We start from the raw sequence: 21440 nt of genomic DNA on the forward strand, positions 1-21440 counted from the left end.
AATCTGCAAGGAGTTTGTACGTTCTCCCCATGTTTGTGTGGGCTTCCTGTGGGTACATCAGTTTCCTCCCACAAAGCAACAGTGCTAACCACCAAGCCACTGAGCTGCCAGTGACAATATATATATATATATATATATATATATATATATATATATATATATATATATATAATACCCTCCAAATGCCAAATCGAAGAACCACACGACTCACACTGCCCAGTAGCCAGACTTGTGATTCGCATATTGCTTCATCAGGGGATTAATTTTGGCATCTTATTAATGGTGCCTTCATTTATTTTGATCTAATCTCTGGAAATACACTTTATTAAAAGATGTATGTGCGCACAATGACAGAAATGGCAACGTGTACACATCTAGTCAGCGACTATTAGAAATCCAGCAAATATCCCATGTACTGCAATAAAAAGATAACAGCCTCTGAATGGGAAAGTTAATATTTTCATTCTTTGTTATTTAGTTCTGCTTGAAAAGCGTCATGCTCCGTAATAAAGGAAAACTGCAAGTTAAATGTTGTGAATAGTAATAATAACTTAATGGATTGAGAAAAAAATTAGAATGAAACAATCAAGGGACATTTTACTGTGTAATGCGTTTCCTTGTTCTCCTCTGTGTGCTGCCATACGAAGGCTCGTCGTGCCGTTCTCTACTGTCTGTCACGTCCCATGAAGCCTTTTATAGGCTTGCCTGTGACAAGGACCATTTCATTGTAGCGTGAGGAGGTGTTTTGACTTTATATGAAAACCTTTTCTCTTTACTGTCACAAATCACCAACTGGGCTCAAGTCAATGAGACGTGGTATTGTAAATTCAATGAAGCCACCATCCTTTCCTGCTGTAATTTTATTTATATGTGTATGTTTTAACATGGCATTCAAATTTATATACATAACTAAAGATCCACAAACTGTCACTACTTCACTTTCCTGCAAAGAAAAATATGCATGTGGCTGTACCCACGTAACTATAAATTTGTAAGAACAGTAAGTGCCAAGATAAAAGGAACCTGTCAGGCGATTGATGCTGCCCAAACCTCGGGCAGCATGAATCGCATCCTGGCTGCACGATTGCCATCAGGTGTACTATTCTCAGAAATGCTCCGGCATTTCCATGAGAATATACTTTTAAGATCTGGCAGAGCGGCACAGCTAGAGATAAGAATAGTCCAGCAGCACCCCGGGCCGGGTGATTGACAAGTCTCTCCTTCATGTATTCAATCACCTGCAATGGTGCTGGGAGGAGGATCTGCAAAGTGTCATTTCTCAGAAATGCCAGAGAATTTCCAAGAATAATATACCTGGCTGCAATCGTGCCTGCCAGACTGTGATTCGCTCTGCCCGAGGTTTGGGCAGCATGAATTGCCTGAAACATTACCTTCAGATCATTGGTATCAAGATGTTCCAAGTAAATCTTACATGCCTGGTCATTTATGTAATCTAGAGAAGATGGAAGAAGAAATGTCTCTGGTTAAGGAGCACAGAGTACTCAGGCATACGCAGATTGTAGGTATGCTCACCTTCAAGAGGTGTGCTGTTACCAGGCATAGCGCTGCTACTGTTACCATACACAAGGATTATGAAGTGCACCATTGTCTCAAATGAATGGCATTAAAATAGGAAAAACTGAAATAATGAAAAGCACAGCTGAAGTAGTGCATCAGTCGAGGGTATTGTGCACCACTTCTTTTGTTCAAAACAAGTTCAGGTTACAAAGCCATGTGTTTCAGGGTTGTACAAATGCCTTATTCTCTACTTCAGCAGCGCTTCTTTTCCCCATTTTTCCTTTCTCGATTTCTTCAACTACATCGTCATTCAATGGGACATAGTACTTAAACCAAACCTATAATTTCGGCAGAATTTGCCACCACATATGTGCACATCTTCCGAGTACCCTATTGCAGTGTTACCTCCATGGCACATTTCTCAGCAGTTTTTCTCCTCTGAAAACTCCATACCTAAAAGTTACTTTTTCCTGCTAGGAAAGTGGTGACGATGTTGGGCAGCACGTAGGAGCACTGCACCCTCATAACTGTCTACCTGAGCAGTCATACAGTACATGAGTTCTCCCATGTTTTACCACTATCAATATTGTGAACAATCATCTGTTCCTCAATGAGCTAAAGGAATGGACATTCTAGCTACAGACATCCCCTCTCACAGGCACAACTGCACCAAAGTATTTAGGACATTGTAACTAAGAGTCTATACTGAAAAGTATGATTACTGCAGCTCTCAATCATGCTTTGGTTTAATATAGACTAACACTAGAAAATAATGTCAGAAAAACTGTGGCTGTCACTCTCCTGCTTCGTTCTGTGTAGAGTAATATCTTAGTGAGGATTAATAATTAATGTTGTTTTTCAGTGAGTGCAGAATTTTCAAAGTTACAAAGCTCTTTGTTCTGCTAACTGTCTGAGTCAGTCATCCTCCACAATCCAATCCTCCTACTTTCATCTTCAAAGCTCTGCTCATGCTGTACCAGTTCTCTGGAATGCGCTACCTCAGGCAGGCAGAATAATTTCCAACATTTACAACACTTTTGTTTTCAGATAGTTTCTCACACTCATTAATCTAACTTTCTCACCTTTCCACACCTTTTCTAGATTACTCCTCTAAACTTGTTCTCTTCACATTGTGCAGTTACTTCCACAATTCATGCACTTCATATCTTATCACACACTGACTGACTGATGACTCGCTGATGCATCACTCCCATTTCCTTACGCACTGCAAGATCCTGATTACTTTACAATTCTGTATGTCTCATTGGTTTTCTACATGTAGCCATGGAATCCTGCACAATATGGTGGCGCATTTATAAGAATTTATTAATTATTATAACTGTAATTATTAGGTTCTGATCATATGGCAGTTGATTCTCTCATGCGTAAGAATCGGGCAGATTATGCTAATTTCACTTGGATCAAACTTTGTCAGTTTGATCCGAGTGTCACCTTAGTATGATCCGATTCTCTTACATGAGAGAATCGTATCACAGGTGCAGAGTGTCAGGATTCCTCCGCTCAGTGTGTCTTGGATGCAGTGAGTGGCAGGCCTGTGGTCCTATCTAGTGTAGGGGAATGCTGATTATTCGGTAATTTGATAGACAGCTCAGTCATCCAATCTAGTGCAGGGGCATGCTGATTATTCGGTAATTTGATAGACAGCTCAGCCTTCCAACCTGGGTCTTGGAGATTCTGAGCTTCCTCCAGGTTTCCCTGTTCCAAATGATTACCCAGCTACTTAGCTAACTGTCAGCCCCAGATCTTTGCCAATCGTAGCATTTGCTCGGTGGTGCTTTCCTTGTATTCCTGTGTTCTGTTGATCTGTTACTGTCTGACCTTGGACCTTGTGCTGACCATCCATTTGCCTGGCCTCTTTGTCCTGTTCCGCTATCTTCCTGGTATTCTGACCTCGGACCGGTACCTGACTACGCTTTTGTCTTTTCCCTTTTGTTTACTAGGTGATGTTTTGACATCTGACCCCAGAATGTTTGACTAGCCTGCCTCACAGCTTGTCCATGAGTAATGACTAGAGTCACATACAGAAGACGAAGAACTTAATTACTCCATCTTCTCCTTTCTCTGTCTCCACAGTAATTGGACTGCCCTTGGATGACATCTGAGGGCTGTCCAATGTTTCACACGCACCCATAGACCTTTATGGGTATGTGTGATCTGATTTGGATGCACTCGCAGCATGTTGCGATTGTTTTCTCACGCCGAATCGGAAACGGCAGTGCCCATAGCATTACATTGGGCTGAGCGCTATCTGATAAAATTTTGCATAGCACTCGGCCGTGTTATACTCTAGTGTGAGGGAGCCCTTAATATAACTATTAGCCAGGCTTGTGCAGCCCAACACCTAGAGCCTCCACCAGCTGCTTCTCTACGTTGCTCATAATGAACCTACGGCCTCGAGTACTTCAACTTCACACACAGACTGCAAAAATGCTGCCATATCGACAATTAATACTAAAAGCACAAACCTCTGAGATGTAACCGAAAGGAATGATGTCACAGGAAACTTTAGAAATGTGTTTGTGACTAATCTCAGCTCCCTGGAGAACATATACAACAATATTTTCCTAGATAAATAGCATCTTATTAGCACCTTACTAATTTGTGTCTCCTCCATAAACAGGAACATGTGTGCAGGAATGTAAATCCATACCAATTATGTGACTTTTTTCATAACATAAGAAATAAAAAAAATTGAGCTAACCACGCTTTCCGAGGTAATGATTGAGAACGTTTAACCATTTCAAGGATAGAAGGGATTTTCTCATGAATCATTTATTCTATGTTGTAGCATGATTTACAGCTGGGCTCACATGCACCGCGTTGTGGCGTGCTCATTTTATTACTAATTACTGTGGTTCTGCGATGATGTTTGAACATTTGAAATACTTTTAACAAGTTTTATTTGTGAGATCACGTGACCAAAAAGAGCATCACCAAACAGCTGCAATTTGTAGTACGACGTGTGGTTTGGCCACACAGCACACTACCATTACATGTAAATCCAGCTTTGAGTGATTCTCCATTTTTATTACTAATGGGAACCAGTCATGGTCAATGGTATCTCATCGCAAGGCAGGAAGTTATACATAATATACATTTTTGCGGAAAAGTTTCAGTAAACCTTGAAATGTATTCAATGAAATCCCTGGGGTTTGTATGCACAGGAGCCCAGTGGGCGGTCCTACTCAGTGATTGACAGTTTTCCCTGTATAACTGTGCATGCAGAGATTGCTGACAATCACTGAGAAGCTCCGCCCACTTGGCTATCATACAGACAAACACCAGGGGTTTCAATAAATAAAATGCAAATTTTACTGAATCATTTCCAACAAACCTGTATATCATTCTGCTCAGCTTCTTCATACCCTGCTGCCCACAGATCGGACTGCATGTACCACGTGACAAGTCCTCTTTTGGTTCAATTATTGTATAATGAAAAATGCAAAGTTCTAAGAAACTTTGTGGCTCAATCCTCACAATTAGGCCGGAATCAGACACAACGTAAAAAAAATCAGTCCAATTTTGTCTGCTGAGAATCGCACAAATGTTCTCCGTATGTCATTCGTGTGCAATGTGAGGATGCGATTTTCAGAAACTTTCCCACGCTACAGAGTTCATGTCCGGTCAGGCGGTGAGGCTGCGCATGCAGCTTTTCATTCATTACACAGTGGTTTACAGCCCGGCTGGTAGCATTAGCGCCGCTCCTGGTTGTAAACTATTTAACCCCTTGAGATGGATTGCAGCGTGCGACTTGACTGTACGGCGGACAAGTATTTTGGACTTTTTACAGGATAACAAGGGCTTCGCTTGGATTGAGAGTCTAATAAAGATGGAAAACCTGTGTTTAATTATGTCATTAAAAAACTTTATCCTTAATGTGTGTGTGTTTTTTTAACCATTTCATACTATTGGATTAATAATGGATAGGTGTCTTATTGACACCTCTCCATTATTAACCGGGCTTAATGTCTTCTTACAATAGCAAGGTGACATTAACCCCTTATTACCCCATATGCCACCACTACAAGGCAGAGGGAAGAGAGAGGCTAAGTGCCAGAATTGGGGCATCTTATAGATGCGCCTTTTCTGGGGTGGCTGGGGGCAGATGTTTTTAGACAGGGGGGGGGGGGGGTAATAACCATGGTCCCTTTCTAGGCTATTAACATCTGCCCTCAGTCACTGGCTTTCCCTCTCTGGCGAAGAAAATTGCGAGGGAGCCCACACAATTTTTTTCACAGAATAAATTAGTTAATTTAACACCTATATCTCCAAAATTTAACACACACATAGTACTAACATTATTAGTGAGGGACATATTTAAATCTAATTAATATGCAACGGTTTACTGTGTGTAAACCATGTGTCATATCCTATCGGCTTTTGCAATGATTTTACAGAACTCGACAATTGAATTATCAGCTATTCTGCTACCTGACTCTCTATGAAATATAAATATATATATATGTGTGTGTCACATAGTTTTATATAGATAGATATATATATGTGTATACATTTATTTTATCTATTCTTTTGTAAGCTGTCAGTGTGGTTTAATATTACAGCGCCCTGAATTTCCCTCTTTTCTAAAGTCTCGTAAGTCACACTGACGGTCCGTGTGGTGTGCAAGGTGTTCTCGCACCCACAGACTTTCATTAGCGAGTCTCAGCCGATATACGGTGCAAATCACAGCATGCTCCGATTTCACTCAGACGTATAATACGGCTGAGAAAAAACGGATGATAGGAGCTGCCCCATAGATTAACATTGGGCCGAGTGCTATGTGATTTTTTATAGCATAGCACTCGTCCGTATTATACGGTAGTGTGACTCCGGCCTTAGGCTGGGGTCAGATAAGTGTAGATTCGTTCACGTAAGAGAAGCGGGCCTAGCATGCTAATGACACTCCGATCAAATCCTGATCTGACTTTGCGCTGAGTGTCATGTAAATGTGTGGGGCTAGACTGCGCCCACTAAACAGGCCCTGGCCGGGAGTATGTATAACGTATATGTACCCTCTGGTCGTGGCTCAGAAACTGGCAAATCCCCGCTGCGCAAAATGTGCTTGGGGGATTCATAAGTCTGCAGTTAAACTTACTGATTCGGACCAGACAACCCCTTTAAGAGGTGCAAGGACAGAAGTAAGATTTCTGGTGTAAGGTCACGACACACGACACAGCTCATCATGAATTAGACCAGCTGTTGCGTCAGATCCCAGTATGTCCCATCTCCGCACATGATGAATTAGGGGCCAATATTTACAGTTCGTAATGTAACATTTGGAAGTATATAACCACACTTGAAGAAAATGTATCATTAAGTTACCACATTTGATAAATATGGAGTGGTAGAGTTTAAGTGAGCACATTAAAAATTTGGAGCAAGAATAGCTACTTATGATAAATGTGGACCAGAATATTCTGATGTACTGACCGCAAACACAAATTCTGAGCTAAATTGCAATCAAGGACTATTAAAACATAGCTGGACAGTCATTCTCAAAGACAATCTGTCACTAGAATTTTGCTAACCCATCTGAGAGCAGCATGATAAAGTGTCAGAGAGCCTGATTCCAGCAGTGTGTCACTTACTGGGCTGCTTGCTGTAGTTTTGCTGTAATCAATGTTTTATCTGCTGCAGATCTACCCGTTCTCTGAATGTTGAGCTAGTAAAACCCGCCCACACCACTGAATGGCTGCTTTCCGTGGGCACTGTGCATAGGCAGAAAGCTGCCAATTAGTGCTGGAGCGGGTTATACAAAGTTCATGAATATGGAGGACTACATGACATCAGTCTTAATTGCCTCTCGTGATCGCCTGCTGACAGAAGAGTGATATTATCAAAACTACAGCAAGCAGCTCATTAAGTGACACATCGCTGGAATCAGGGTCTCTGCCCCTACATTATGTTGCTCTCAGAGTAAGCACCAAAAACCTGGTGAGAGATTCCCTTTAAAGATGTAGAAATTGTCATGACGTTTGTGTCATGGCTTCTGCTATTACCTGAGCAGTAAAAGCTTTGACAGATCTCCTGTAATACAGATTTAATGAATCCTAATTGATCCCGTTGACTTGTAATGAGCCGGTCAAGTGTATTTGCTAGCGACAATGTGAGCAGAGTCTGGCATGATTTCGTATGACGAAATCGTATACACAGAGTAAGGGTGTTTCATCAGGAAATCACAGCCATCCTTCTGACACTTTTAACCCCCTGACTCTGTGAGATGCAGTGATGAGTTTACACGTTTTTGTTTTTTTCGGACCATGCAATGTGGACAGCCACATAATCTATAATGGTTACATGTCTCATCAGTGAAAAACACTGATAAATCACATATGTGAGTCACAGATGTGTAAGTGAAGCCTAAAATTCCCCGCCAGTAAGTAAAATATTCTGCATCACTAAAGCTATGGCCATTTTCCTTCCAAATCCACCTGCAGACACAAAACCATAAGATCACGCAGAATGTGAACTGCACCTTTGTAAATGAGCCTCCCTCACTGTGTGATCTTATGGTCTAAAATATTTTCTTAACGACTTTCCCATAACACCTTGTTATCTAATCCCCGGCTGTTATCTTATGCATTCTGCTGTAGGTTTTAGATTATAATGTATGCCAAGTGAATATTATTACCCATCAATGACAGCGGAGGGGATTTCTACAGTATTCTATCACTGGGGCACATAAAGGCATATATCTATCTTCGTGAGGGGCATCCTCACTATTTAAAGATGTTTTCCACCCCACAGCCGGGCGGCTTCCCAAATACTAGCAGTATTATAGGATTGCATTCTGCTAGCGGGTTCGAGCAGTTATGTTCTGAGACAAGTGGATAAGAAGCTGCCTGGCACATGACAATACATGACAACTATGGCAAATCACATGATTGCAATAACGAGGTGACTGCTCGAACCTGCTAGTAGAGTCCAATCCTGATAGTGAGTTTATTACACACTCTTAGCATTTGGCAAGCCTCATTGCTTGTGGAAACTGCTCTGGAGTGGAAAACCTCCTTAAAAAAAAGGTTTCATATCTAAAAGATAGCTACTAGAGATTAGCGATCATGCTCGGATAATTGGGTTCCTTCACCACTCTCAACACATATACACTATAGACTTACTATCTTACTATTATGCCTGTACACCACTATGTGTGCCCAGCTCATGTACTTCAACTGTACACTTCATAGTAGGTCCCGGACCCCACCAATCACCAGCACATAGCAGCCTCTATAATATAGAAGATATATATATATTTTTTTTTAATATTTACCCTTTACTTTTAATTTTAGAAATGAGCTATACTGTAAGTCTGAAGAAGAAAAGTAAATGCCCCAATTCATCATTCTCTTTGCACTTAAGTTTGGCTTTCAAGTCCCTTTAATTCATTGATGACCATGACATTTTCCATTTTCTTTGCTCCTTCATCCCCCCCTCTTTGAAGAGCGATTATTTTGTATTTGACAAATGGTGAATGGTGAAAAAATAGCAATTTCACTATAGTTTTTCATTTTTATGGCATTAAGTGGTAAAAAAATGTCCTTTTGGTACGATTCATTCAGTACGGTAATACCAAACTGCTAAAGGTTTTATTTTATAATTTAGTAGTCAAAAAATGTGACTTTGGTCTGTGCTGCCATTATCTGAGACCCATAACTTTTTTGTGTTTCCGCTATGAGGCAGCGGCTTTTGAGCGCTGAGCTTGGACTTTTACTGAAACCATTTTAGTGCACATACGTTTTCATCTCTTTTTATTGCATTTTTTTAAAATTACCGGTAAACATCACTTTGCAGGCATTATTTACCGCCGTCTGCCTGTGTTTACAGGCTATTAAATGACCGCCAACTGGTAACTGTTTACCGATCAGTGGTTGTTTAATACCAACGGTTGGTGTGTAAAAAAGGACCTGAACACATGCCAAAACCAGACAGAAAAACTGATATAGATGAACACATTCTGCCGTCATTGCCTCTGGCATGAGCACTCCTACTACAAAAACTTCAAGTGTGAACTAAGCCCTACACTGCTGAACGGAAATTAGCTGATCTCAGTGAGCAAATAGGGTCATACATTTTCTTTCCTCCTTTTGACCCTTTAAAAATCTATTATCACTTTTCCATAAAGCTACAAAAATGTGAGTGGATTTTTAAGACACAAAGTACTGAACCGGATCATTGACAGAGGTGACAAAATGATGCACAGTGGATGCAAGAGTAAGAAGGTTTCTCCGCCACCCCATGCTGTGAGTGACATATCGTCCTCTTCCATGTATATGCTTTATACCAGTTTTGCTCTAATCCTTGATATTTCACAGATAGAGACTGTCCCTTTCATAGTCAGCAACCAAACTTCCTTTGTACAAATGCTTCAAAGATAGCAAAGCACATTTCTGCCAGAAGCTCAGAACTTTATGAGATTCTGGAAATGGAATACGACTGATACTCGGCATGATATGTTGTCCCCATTCAAGACAAGAAACAAAGCAGGAACAGGTACTGACAGTGCTACAATGTGTCCTCTGATGACAGGGAATAAAGACAAACCAAAAAACAGCTGCTACCAACACGCAAGGGCACCGCGCGTCTGTCTTCATGAATTCCATCCTAACCTGACTCTAACACAACTTACTACAAGTAATATATTATGCATGAGCTCTCTGTCTAGCCAATCAGGTGGCATGAATAATAGCCAGGTCTTCTAAAAACTATCTAAAAACCAGGGCAAAGAAAAAGTTTCCAGGTTTCTCAGCAACACAAGAGAAAGTAAAGGTCCAGATTCCAGGTCAGAGATTATAGGCTTCAATGCAATGTTCTTGATTATTATCTGGATCCAATAGGAGAAACCCCCCGAAAAAATCCAACGCGTTTCAGAACTTTAAGGCGTTCTTAATCTTAGTGTGGAACTTTACTTTCTCTGGAGTTCCGAAAAAATAAAGAACTGTGGCATGTTTCCAAGCAAGTTGGATTCATCGGAGAGCGTTTCACTGATCAGGACACTTCTGATCTAATATGGCTGGTCGCTGTGTGAAACTCTGTTTTCTTAAATCCCTTAGTCTAAATTATTCTGACAGGTGACAGGTTGAGAAACGTAGTTTAGCGACGATTAGAATCAAAATGTTCCAATAAAAAACAAATGTTGTCAACATGTCCCAATATCTGCAGGCAAAGTTTAATATAGCATTCTGGATTGTGTAAATTGCTAAGATGAGAATTAGATGGTCCCCAAGTTCAAAGTCTTCTATATTCCCTTCTACCATAGAAGATTTCAAGCTATTTCTACCAGGATGGCAGGAACGATCAGGACATCTGCTACAACATCATCTTCCGTCTGAAGGAAATTAACACCACTGTTGAGATTTGCTTCACGTCCTTCCTAGCAGCTGTCACGGCTGATGACTTAAGGGGCTTTTCTGTCACCATATTAAAACTCAACTCACACTGCCAACCATGTTTAATAGTCAGGCCATATTCGATCTTCTAACATAAAAAAAACCTTTTTGTTAACTAATTCAAATTGTGTATTCTCAGTACTGTCCTCTTTAGTACGGTGTATTCGCCATTTGCCCTGGGTGGAAACATACTGCCGTTCACAGTGACACTCAGCACTGAGGAACCACATATCCCATCACGTTTTATATTCTTCCAAAATGTCACATCACCACGATCCATTCTCCTCTTGTTCTCAGGATCCATATACCTTTTGTGCACTCCTATGAAATAGACTCTTTATGTTCTGAGATAATTGGCAATGACAACAGGTCTGGTATCTGAACACTTGCTTCAATGAAAGCGCTAACTATGAATGTGCTGGCGTATTCTCCAAGCAAAGACAGTGACTAGGCTGCCAAAATGGGTTTGGCACCTAATGAAGTTTGCTGACTTACTTAAGGGGATTCATGTCTTTGGCAGAACTGCACAAAGTAGTCATGCTACTAATGACTTGCCACCGAGCTGAGACTCGGGCTCAAAGAACGATATTACATGTTCTTGTGTTAGAATTAAAACAGGAAAATGGGTAATGGCCCATCTACCCATAGGTAAGACGTCGGCCTCATTTCAATGTCAGTGTCTCATGTATGTCTGCTTTCCATTATTTTTAACAGATAACATGTGGGTAAATTATAGCCAATGGCTATTTTCACACATTCTTTTTTTGTAGACTGATGATATGTAAAATAAAGAGGAGACATGTCTGACTTTGGTTTGAGTCATGGACCAAACTCACACATTTCAAGGAATGGGTGTCCCGGGTGTGTCAGGTGCGATAGACAGTCATCCTGGATCCTGCTGTAGGTCATTGGGATTAGATCTACAGGCACCTTCTTGCATTTCTGTTATGGAGCGATATCCTTCTCCCTCTAGGACTCCACCTTCTGCTGCTAATTAACACACCCTAGCTGAAGGTTTAAATACCTACAGTCTCTTCAGCAAAGTGCTGGTGTTAGCTTAATTTCCCTCTGTCTGGTTGAAAGTACTAGCAGTCGGCTAGTGTCTTCTTGGAGTACTCTTGAAGGATTGCTGGCGTGATATCTCGGTGGTCTTCACAAGCTAAGTGTATCCCCTCATTTGTTCAACCTCTCTGTCTTTAGTTGTAGATGGGGCTGACTACTGCTCGTCACCCCCGTCCCATCCCTATATAGGGCCTATAGCTAGGAACAGGCAGAAATTAAGTTCCTGCTCAGCGATAGGTGCAGAACCTATTTAGGGACGTCAGGGGAGACAGGGTGTTGTAAGATCTGCCTAGGGGTCTCCACCCCCACTTCCCTATTGTTTGGGCTTCCCCTTCCTCTCCCCATTGTTGTGTACCTTGTTTCTCCCTCACCCAGTGTGACAATGGGTTCATAATGTGAATGGGCAGCACATAATGCCATCTATTCTGCATCTGTCTGCCAAAGTCTGTGTAAACCCCAGCAATATGAAATGGCATTCTCCACTCCACGGACACAAAAACATGGCAGAAGATATATGTAAAGATTATGGAACTAAAGAGTCCATGAAAGGAAAAATAATGGCATTTACACGATAAGACTGCGGCAAAGTATTGTGAAATAGGACCAACTAAAAATGACTTACTTGTTTTACACTGACAGGTACGGCAGCCATTGTGATCTAACCGAAATCCATAACTACAGTCCTTCTCAGTCAGCGAGCAGTTAATCAACAGATCACATATTGGTGGAGCCATGGTGATGTACGTAGGTTCTGCAGAAAACCACATGGAGATTGCATTTTATTAAGACCAGTACAGATATTTAGATCTTTTCTCAGCACAGATATTTTTCATAATCACTAATTTCAAGGATCTTTTTCATTTGTTTTACAAAACAATACAACCTATTCTTTGTATATTCATAAAACACAAAATTCCATAGAATAGAAGTACAAGTAGCCTTATTACTAGAAGCATTGGATGTATACAGTGTACATGAATCTGACTATCCATTATGCAATCTGTGTTACAGAACAATAACACCGGGGTCACACTACCGTAGAATACGGGCGAGTGCTATGTGAGAAAACATCGCGTAGCACTCGGCCCAGTGTTAAAGCGGGCGGGTGCACGAGGGGGGGGGGGGGGGTGAGAGGCGGGAGGTGACCCCGAACTTTATTTTTAACAAAAAAAAACTTGATTTTTCATCCCTTCTCTCCTGCGAGCGCTGCTTTCAGCCGAGCAGGACAGAAGGGATGAATGGCGGCTTCAGCACCACACACAGGGGACAGCACTTACTGTAGCGCTGTTCCGTGTGGTCCTCAGGTGGCACACGGACAGCACACGGACAGCATCCGTGTGCGGTACGTGTTTACACGGACCCATTGACTTTAATGGGTCCGTGTGATCCGTGCGCTCCCACGAACACTGACATGTCTCCGTGTTTTGCAAACGGACACACAGTCCGTGAAAATACACTGACATGTGCAGAGACACTTTTTTTTTTAATGTGCCTACGTGAGTCAGTTTCTCCGGTACATGTGGAAACTGTCACCACACGTACCGGAGCCACTGATGTGTGAAACCGTCCTTAGAGATAGCAAAAGGGAGGTGGTTATTTATAGGTCTCAAGAAGAGAGAAGGGAGAAAGTATCCAGAGTCTCAGGGAGGGCAGAGAAAACAAGATATAATTAAGGAATAAAGCATATGAAGTGGAAATATGTTATATGAGCTGTTGATATATGAGCTAATGAAGACAGAAGCATCCTGGAAACACACATTCCTCACATTTAGCCTAAATTACTTGGAGGGACACTCCCACAACAAGAAATGTGGAAATTGAATCAGGCTGCAAGTTGCACAACGGGAGAGTTGGAAAACTTATAAAGAAATTACAACTGTAAACTAAAACTGAGGGAAATTTTATTAATTAATGGGAACCATAATTTTCTCTATCTCAATTAACGATTGAGGCTTTTAAGCATGAATAATAAAGATTTTGTACATTTTGAAAAACTATATGGAGAAGTGAAGTAAACCAATAGCTATTGTAATGCAGTGAAATGTGAATTTTCAGCGGATAAACAAACATTTGCCTTGATTTCCTAACCTCTCTTTAGAACCAGCAATCTAAACATCTCAAGGCCTGTAGATCGCTGCCGATGCTTTGAAAGACACATTTTTTGCTACAAGGCTGCAATAATTTAATGACCTTTATTAAGTTTCTTCCTTACACTTTTGCGTTGTCCCCGCTGCTGTTATACTGACAGGGCTGTCATTACAATTGCTTTTGGTTTTCAACAGATAAAGTAGAACAGACAAGGCAGTGAAATGGCTCATTGGTTTTACACTAAAAGTGTGCTGAATATATTTTTCTAACAAGAATATGAAGCTATAAACAGAAAGTAAAAAGTTGAAAGGGGAAACACATTGCAGGATTTAGCGATCTTTTAACTTGACAAAGAAATTCACATTTATTTCTTTTGGGACATGTTTTCTTTAGGTCCATAAATGCCACAAGCTTTAGTTACATAACCTTTATAGCAAGGAGTCATAAAAAAGGAGTCATCAGGATTACAAAATGCTTTTATAATAATTTAATTTGGGTATCCTATGCGAATACAGGGGACCTAGGACTATAATCTATAAGTTTGAGTAGAGAGTGTCTACATTGAGCGTCTCCTCTTGAGAATCTGGCACTTTCATGTATTCCATGCACAGCACACTGATTTAAAAGCTAAGGATGTAATGCTTCCTTTGTCCTGTAGTGGCGCTGTGAGAGATCTCAACACATGATGCAAGTTTCTCCCACAGATTCCAGCTAATTATTGGGGTTATGAGTACTCTGTGCTCAGTTTATCTTCAACGACCGCACCTTAAAAGAAGTGGAAATGACCATAAGGCCGGGATCACACATGCGAGAAACACGTCCGAGTCTCGCATGTTAAAGGGAACCTGTCACCCCCCTCAGGCGTTTGTAACTAAAAGAGCCACCTTGTGCAGCACTAATGCTGCATTCTGACAAGGTGGCTCTTTTAGTTATGATGCCTGCACACGCTGAAATAATCACTTATAAAATGTGCCCCCTCGTACTGTGAAATGTTCCCGGATGTGGGTCTTTCCTTGCTAATCAGACGCAGCACAGCCGTCACTCTTGGCCTTTGCGCGCCGGGCGCCGCCTCCTCAGCACTGTTTTCAAATGAGCCGGCGCCTGCGCTCTTTTCTCATGCCTTGGGCATGTGCAGTGAGCGCTACCCGTCCTCTGTCCTCATTTGCAGTCTAGCTGACTGCGTCTGTGCGGCCGCCCTGCCAGACATCCCGCTCCGCAGTGTCTTCTGATTTATTCACATTGTGGCGGCCGCACAGACGCAGTCAGCTAGACTGCAAATGAGGACAGAGGATGGGCAGCGCTCACTGCGCATGCCCAAGATATGAGAAAAGAGCGCAGGCGCCGGCTGATTTCAAAACAGCGCTGAGGAGGCGGCGCCCAGCGCGCACAGGCCCGGAGTGACGGCTGTGCTGCGTCTGATTAGCAAGGAAAGACCCACCTCCGGGAACATTTCAGGGTAAGAGGGGGCACATTTTATAAGTGATTATTTCAGCGTGTGCAGGGAGGGAGCATAACTAAAAGAGCCACCTTGCCAGAATGCAGCATTTGTGCTGCACAAGGTGGCTCTTTTAGTTACAAAAGCCTGAGGAGGGCGACAGGTTCCCATTAATACCCGGCACTGCACCTGGCACGCAGAAGCGGAGCGTGCGGCTGCATGTATTGCTATGCGGACGCATGCTCCGCTCCTGAGTGCCGGGTATTAACATGTGAGACTTGGCCGTGTTTCTCGCACGTGTGATCCCGGCCTAAGGCCGGGATCACACGTGCGATAAATTTGCACGAGTCTCGCATCTCAATAGGCGGCACTGCTGGCGGCAATCGGATCAGAATGCTCAGCTGCATAGAAATACATGCAGCCACACGCTCCAGTTCCAAGTGCAGGCGATAGTGCCGGGTATTAACATGCGAGACTTGTGTGAGTTTCTTGCATGTATGATCCCGGCCTAAGTTTCCTCGATGAATTTTTGACAAAAAAACCCTGCATCGTCTTATAGCTATGGATGTCATTTATAGAAATCTTATACCCCCAAAGATTTTTTTTACGCAGCATAAACTGAGCTACGCTGCATGCTTGAAATCCACAACATGGCAATTTCCTCTTGCGGGTACTCTGAGTTGTAGGTGCAGATTTTCCCCGTATAATTGCATTAGATGCAGAAAAAAAAATGCAAATGCATTTTTAGTGGACTTTTGCTGTGGAAACACGCTAAGGCCATGTTTACACGTTCAGTATTTGGTCAGTATTTGTAAGCCAAAACTAGGAGTGGGTGATAAATACAGAAGTGGTGACGTGTTTCTATTATGGTATATTCATTTGAAATGGATCCAGCAGCAATCAGTTATTGCAGGACAAAAGAGTAAAAAACAGGATTGCAACTGGATTGTTCTTTTACACTGAAGTCTATGGAAACTGAATCCGTTAAATAGACATTTCTAAAACTTAAATTTGGATTTCTTTTTGCAAAAGACAACTTAACTCTGTTTATACATTATGAGTTAATAATTTCAGAAATATAATATCTTGAAGCTTTGTTTGTAAAAAAGTATAAAGCATCTAATATATAATTGCCTAGAATACTACTTCCTGCAATTTGTGCCAACTTCCGTGGCTTTGTCCGGAGCTAATGTCCGGAGCTAATGTCCGGAGCTAATGTGCGGAGATAATGTCCGGAGCTAATGTCCGGAGCTAATGTCCGGAGATAAGTGACGTCAACAGTGTCCAGTGTCTGCTTGGTCGCTCGCAGCAGGCGGCAACCAATCAGAAACGTGCCGTACTGTGACACACTCCGCCCGCCATTTTGGTGTGATTTTTGAATTTTTACCTCACAGCAAGTTTCTACTGCGTGGAGGCGGGCCCAGTGACGTTGCTCTTCAAGCTCCTGCCGAATTTCGTCAAAAAAATGATAATACCATTTACCAAAACTATATATATTTAGTTGTGAAGTGGTTCAGTGACATTTTCACACCAATTTTGAACTTTAGTTTGGTGTTTTCTCCATATACTGCCTATTATTTTTGTTCTTTCTTACTATTATTTATTAATTGTATTATTCTTACATTTGAATAAATAAAGTATATATGGATTCTAGACTCCCGATTCTTTAGAATCGGGCTGCCATCTAGTTTAAAATAATTTCCAAACTTCCATTTTTCAAAGCATCTTTTCTGAAATGGATGAATGCAATCAATATTTAATTTAACAAAAGCACTTAACTTCTTGACTTTATGGCCTTTATGGAACATGTTGAATGGTACCAAGAAGATTTTGAGGACGTTTTGAGCAGAAGATGCAGAACATATTCATTTGCAATGAATAATAAATGCAATTCACTTTGACGCTGGAATCAGCTTTAACATTTGGCGGCAGATGCTCATATTTTACAGATTTATTTTTATATTTGTTGTGATCCCAAGAACACAAGAGGTTCCTTTATTATGTTGGATTCTTCAGAAATCAAAAGCCAGAATAAATCTTGATTTTAACTTTACTTCAATGTATTAATTAATTTACGGTAGTAGTCCACTTTTTCTTTATTTTAATGAATGTTTTGGGGATATGATTTTATGGCAGTTACTAATAAATAGCTATTACAGGGATAAATATGGGACGGGATAAAAGTCCCTTGTCAGAGAAGAAAATTCCCCATTCTGCAAATCGGTGTGAGTCTCAATGGTGGGACAACCAAAGATCGGCAAGATATCGCCTTTCACGCGGAGAGGTAATAACTTATCTTTACAGGACAACCCCTTTAACTGCCAATTTGAGAACAGGAGTACTGTGCAGAGAGCAATAAGGTGAGATCGGGTAGAAAAATATAGAAAAAGGAGGCATGTAACCGATCAAACAGATCAATGTAAGTCAGTGGGTCCGTGAAAAAACAGATCACATGGATACCATCCGTATGTCATCCAAAGGGAAATGGTTTTCATTGCTTAATGGGCATGAGAAGCTTAGTAAAAGACATTTTTTTGCTTATAATAAAAAAAAGATGCCACAATGATAGTAAAAAATTGACACCCGGACCAAAAATGGATGAAATTTGGATCCAGCACACTAATAAAAAATGGTCAATTTTTTCTCATATTCAAAAATAAGTAAGAATATGTGAATGAGGCCTTAAAAAAATCATACGGCACAATGATGCGATATGGATGGCACCAATTTGCGGTCCACTTTTTTTCACATACCATCGGCAGCAAATAAAAATGTGAAATGTGGATAGCTCTGCAGAATATAATGTGTCAGTGTTTTTCCCTGTGAATGAGCCTTCATACTTACATATTATTATTATTTATTTATACATTTATTTACGGTATATTTATTTATATTTTTTATATTAGTATATTTTCATGATTATTATATATAATTATGTGTATAGAAGAACTGTTAGTTATATTTGTCAAATATATGTATTTAATATCACTGTATGGGTTTTATGTACAGTATGTATAAAATTAATAAAAAATTAGAGCTGGGATTTATACATTTTCTATGATCAGTGGTCGCCTTTATTCTTCAAGAAATCACATAAAATGTGCTTATAAGAATGTGAATTCCTAGTTTTTCGTCTTTTCTTAATAACTTATTCTACGCTATTTGTCATCATTGTAAAACGAGGATTGCCCCATTTATAGCTTGGGGATCAACTTAGTGTAAAATACTTAAAGGGAACCTGTCACCCCGTTTTTTCAGATTGAGATAAAAATACTGTTAAATAGGGCCTGCGCTGTGCGTTACTATAGTGTATTTTGTGTACCCCGATTCCCCACCTATGCTGCGAAATACATTACCAAAGTCGCCGTTTTCGCCTGTCAATCAGGCTGGTCAGGTCAGGTGGGCGTGGTGACATCGCTCTTTTCTTCCCCAGCTTTCCGTTGGTGGCGTAGTGGTGTGCGCATGTCGCAGTGACGATTCCACTGCGCACACGTGAAGAAGCAGCACGCGATCTGCGCTATTACCCCGTCATCGGTGGGGGCGGCCATCTTCCTGGGGCCGCGCGTGCGCAGATGGAGTGCTCTGCTGCACGGGGCTTCAGGAAAATGGCCGCGGGATGCCACGCGTGCGCAGAAGAGATCGCGGCGGCCATTTTCCCAAAGCCGAGATGCAACTCGGCTTTGGGAAAATGGCCGCCGCGATCTCTTCTGCGCACGCGCGGCATCCCGCGGCCATTTTCCTGAAGCCCCGTGCAGCAGAGCACTCCATCTGCGCACGCGCGGCCCCAGGAAGATGGCCGCCCCCACCGATGACAGGGGGTAATAGCGCAGATCGCGCGCTGCTTCTTCACGTGCGCGCAGTGGAATCGTCACTGCGACATGCGCACACCACTACGCCACCAACGGAAAGCTGGGGAAGAAAAGAGCGATGTCACCACGCCCACCTGACCAGCCTGATTGACAGGCGAAAACTGCGACTTTGGTAATGTATTGCGCAGCATAGGTGGGGAATCAGGGTACACAAAATACACTATAGTTACGCACAGCGCAGGCCCTATTTAACAGTATTTTTATCTCAATCTGAAAAAACGGGGTGACAGGTTCCCTTTAATAGGCTTCCATAACACATAAGGTATAACCCAAATTTTGAGATTAGTTAAAATCTCATTTAATTAACCAAACTTAAAGAGGTAGTCCACTACATTTTCATTGATGACTAGAGATTAGCGATCCCAAACTGTAAAGTTCGGGTTTGTACCGGTGCTAAACTCCGAACAAGTACTTTTCCGGGAAGCCCATTTTACAGTTTGCGAGTCCAGGGAGAGAGCGAGAGATTACAGATCCCAAGTTCGGATCACCTATTATTTCTATGGGGTTTGGGTTCCGGTTCAAGTTCAAGTACAGTTCTGGTACCTGGGTGGAACTTTGGACTAAGTTCAGTTGAACCCGACAAACCCAAACTTCCATGAGTCCACTCATCCCTATTGATGACCGATCCTTAGCATAGGTTATCAATTTTTGATCAAGAAGGGTATGACACTTGGCACTCCCCAGCCAATCAGCTGTTCTGAGTGACGATGGCGGCAGCCGCAACTACTCAATTGCAGAACTGCTCCGTCTTCTGATAGTGGCCATGGTAGGGTACTACACATCCTCCTCTTATTGATTTTAATAGGAGGAGGATGAGTAATACCCTGCCACAGCCACAGAAGACGGAGCAGCTCCACAGTTGAGTTGTTGCGACCGGCGGCTCCTGCCACCGACACCGATAATGGTTGATCACCCGGCGTTCTGGGTGTCATACCGTGACCGATTATACATTGATCCACTTTAATTTTGAGGCCCTTTCCCCAATTACATGCATAATAGCATGTTCTAACATTTAAAATGAACTTGTCACCAGGTTTGGCCGATAAAGAGATATGGCCATCACCTTTCAGGGCTTATATACAGCATTCTATAATGCTGTATATCTGCCCCCAACTCGACCTGTAAGAGAAGAAAAATAACTTTCATTATACTCACCCGTGGGGCGGTCCGGTCCGATGGGCGTCGCTGGTCTTGGTCCGGCACCTCCCATCTTCTTACCATTCCCGTCCTGTTATGAACAGGTGATTCAGAACCACAATGGACCTAGTGGTTAACCCCTTCCCGACCTGTGACACAGCGTATGCGTCATGAAAGTCGGTGCCAATCCGACCTGTGACGCATATGCTGTGTCACAGAAAGATCGCGTCCCTGCAGGCCGGGTGAAAGGGTTAACTCCAATTTCACCCGGCCTGCAGGGACAGGGGGAGTGGTAGTTTAGCCCAGGGGGGGTGGCTTCACCCCCCCGTGGCTACGATCGCTCTGATTGGCTGTTGAAAGTGAAACTGCCAATCAGAGCGATTTGTAATATTTCACCTAAAAAAATGGTGAAACATTACAATCCAGCCATGGCCGATGCTGCAATATCATCGGCCATGGCTGGAAACACTTATGTGCACCCACCCCACCCCACCGATCGCCCCCCCAGCCCCCTGATCTGTAGTCCGCTCCCCTCCGTCCTGTGCTCCGCTCCCCCGTCCTCCTGTCCGCTCCCCCCGTGCTCCAATCACACCCCCCGTGCTCCGATCATACCCCCCCGCACTCCGATCACCCCCCCCGCACAGCGATCCCCCCGTGCTCCGATCCACCCCCCTGCACAGCGATCCCCCACCCCGTGCTCCAATCCACCCCCCCGTGTTCCTATCCACCCCTCCCCGTGCTCCGATCCACCCCCCCCGTGCTCCGACGCTCCCCCCGTGCCCTGATCTCCCCCCCCCCCTTATACTTACCTCCCGGGATCCGTCCGTCTTCTTCCCTGGGCGCCGCCATCTTCCAAAATGGCGGGCGCATGTGCAGTGCGCCCGCCGAATCTGCCGGCCGGCAGATTCGTTCCAAAGTGAGTTT

At 42.6% G+C, this 21440-nt stretch overlaps 1 protein-coding gene across 1 annotated transcript in view; it reads right to left on the minus strand.

Annotated features, from left to right (window-relative positions):
• The window catches only part of CRIM1 (cysteine rich transmembrane BMP regulator 1), a 973879-nt gene that overhangs the window by 185984 nt on the left and 766455 nt on the right, over window positions 1-21440 (minus strand). The window contains exon 8 of the mRNA XM_069769103.1: window positions 12610-12738. Coding sequence (XP_069625204.1) covers window positions 12610-12738 — 129 coding nt within the window. The remainder of the gene's footprint in view (window positions 1-12609; window positions 12739-21440) is intronic.

This window comes from Ranitomeya imitator, chromosome 5 (genome assembly GCF_032444005.1).
Source record: "Ranitomeya imitator isolate aRanImi1 chromosome 5, aRanImi1.pri, whole genome shotgun sequence".
NCBI lineage: Eukaryota > Metazoa > Chordata > Amphibia > Anura > Dendrobatidae > Ranitomeya > Ranitomeya imitator.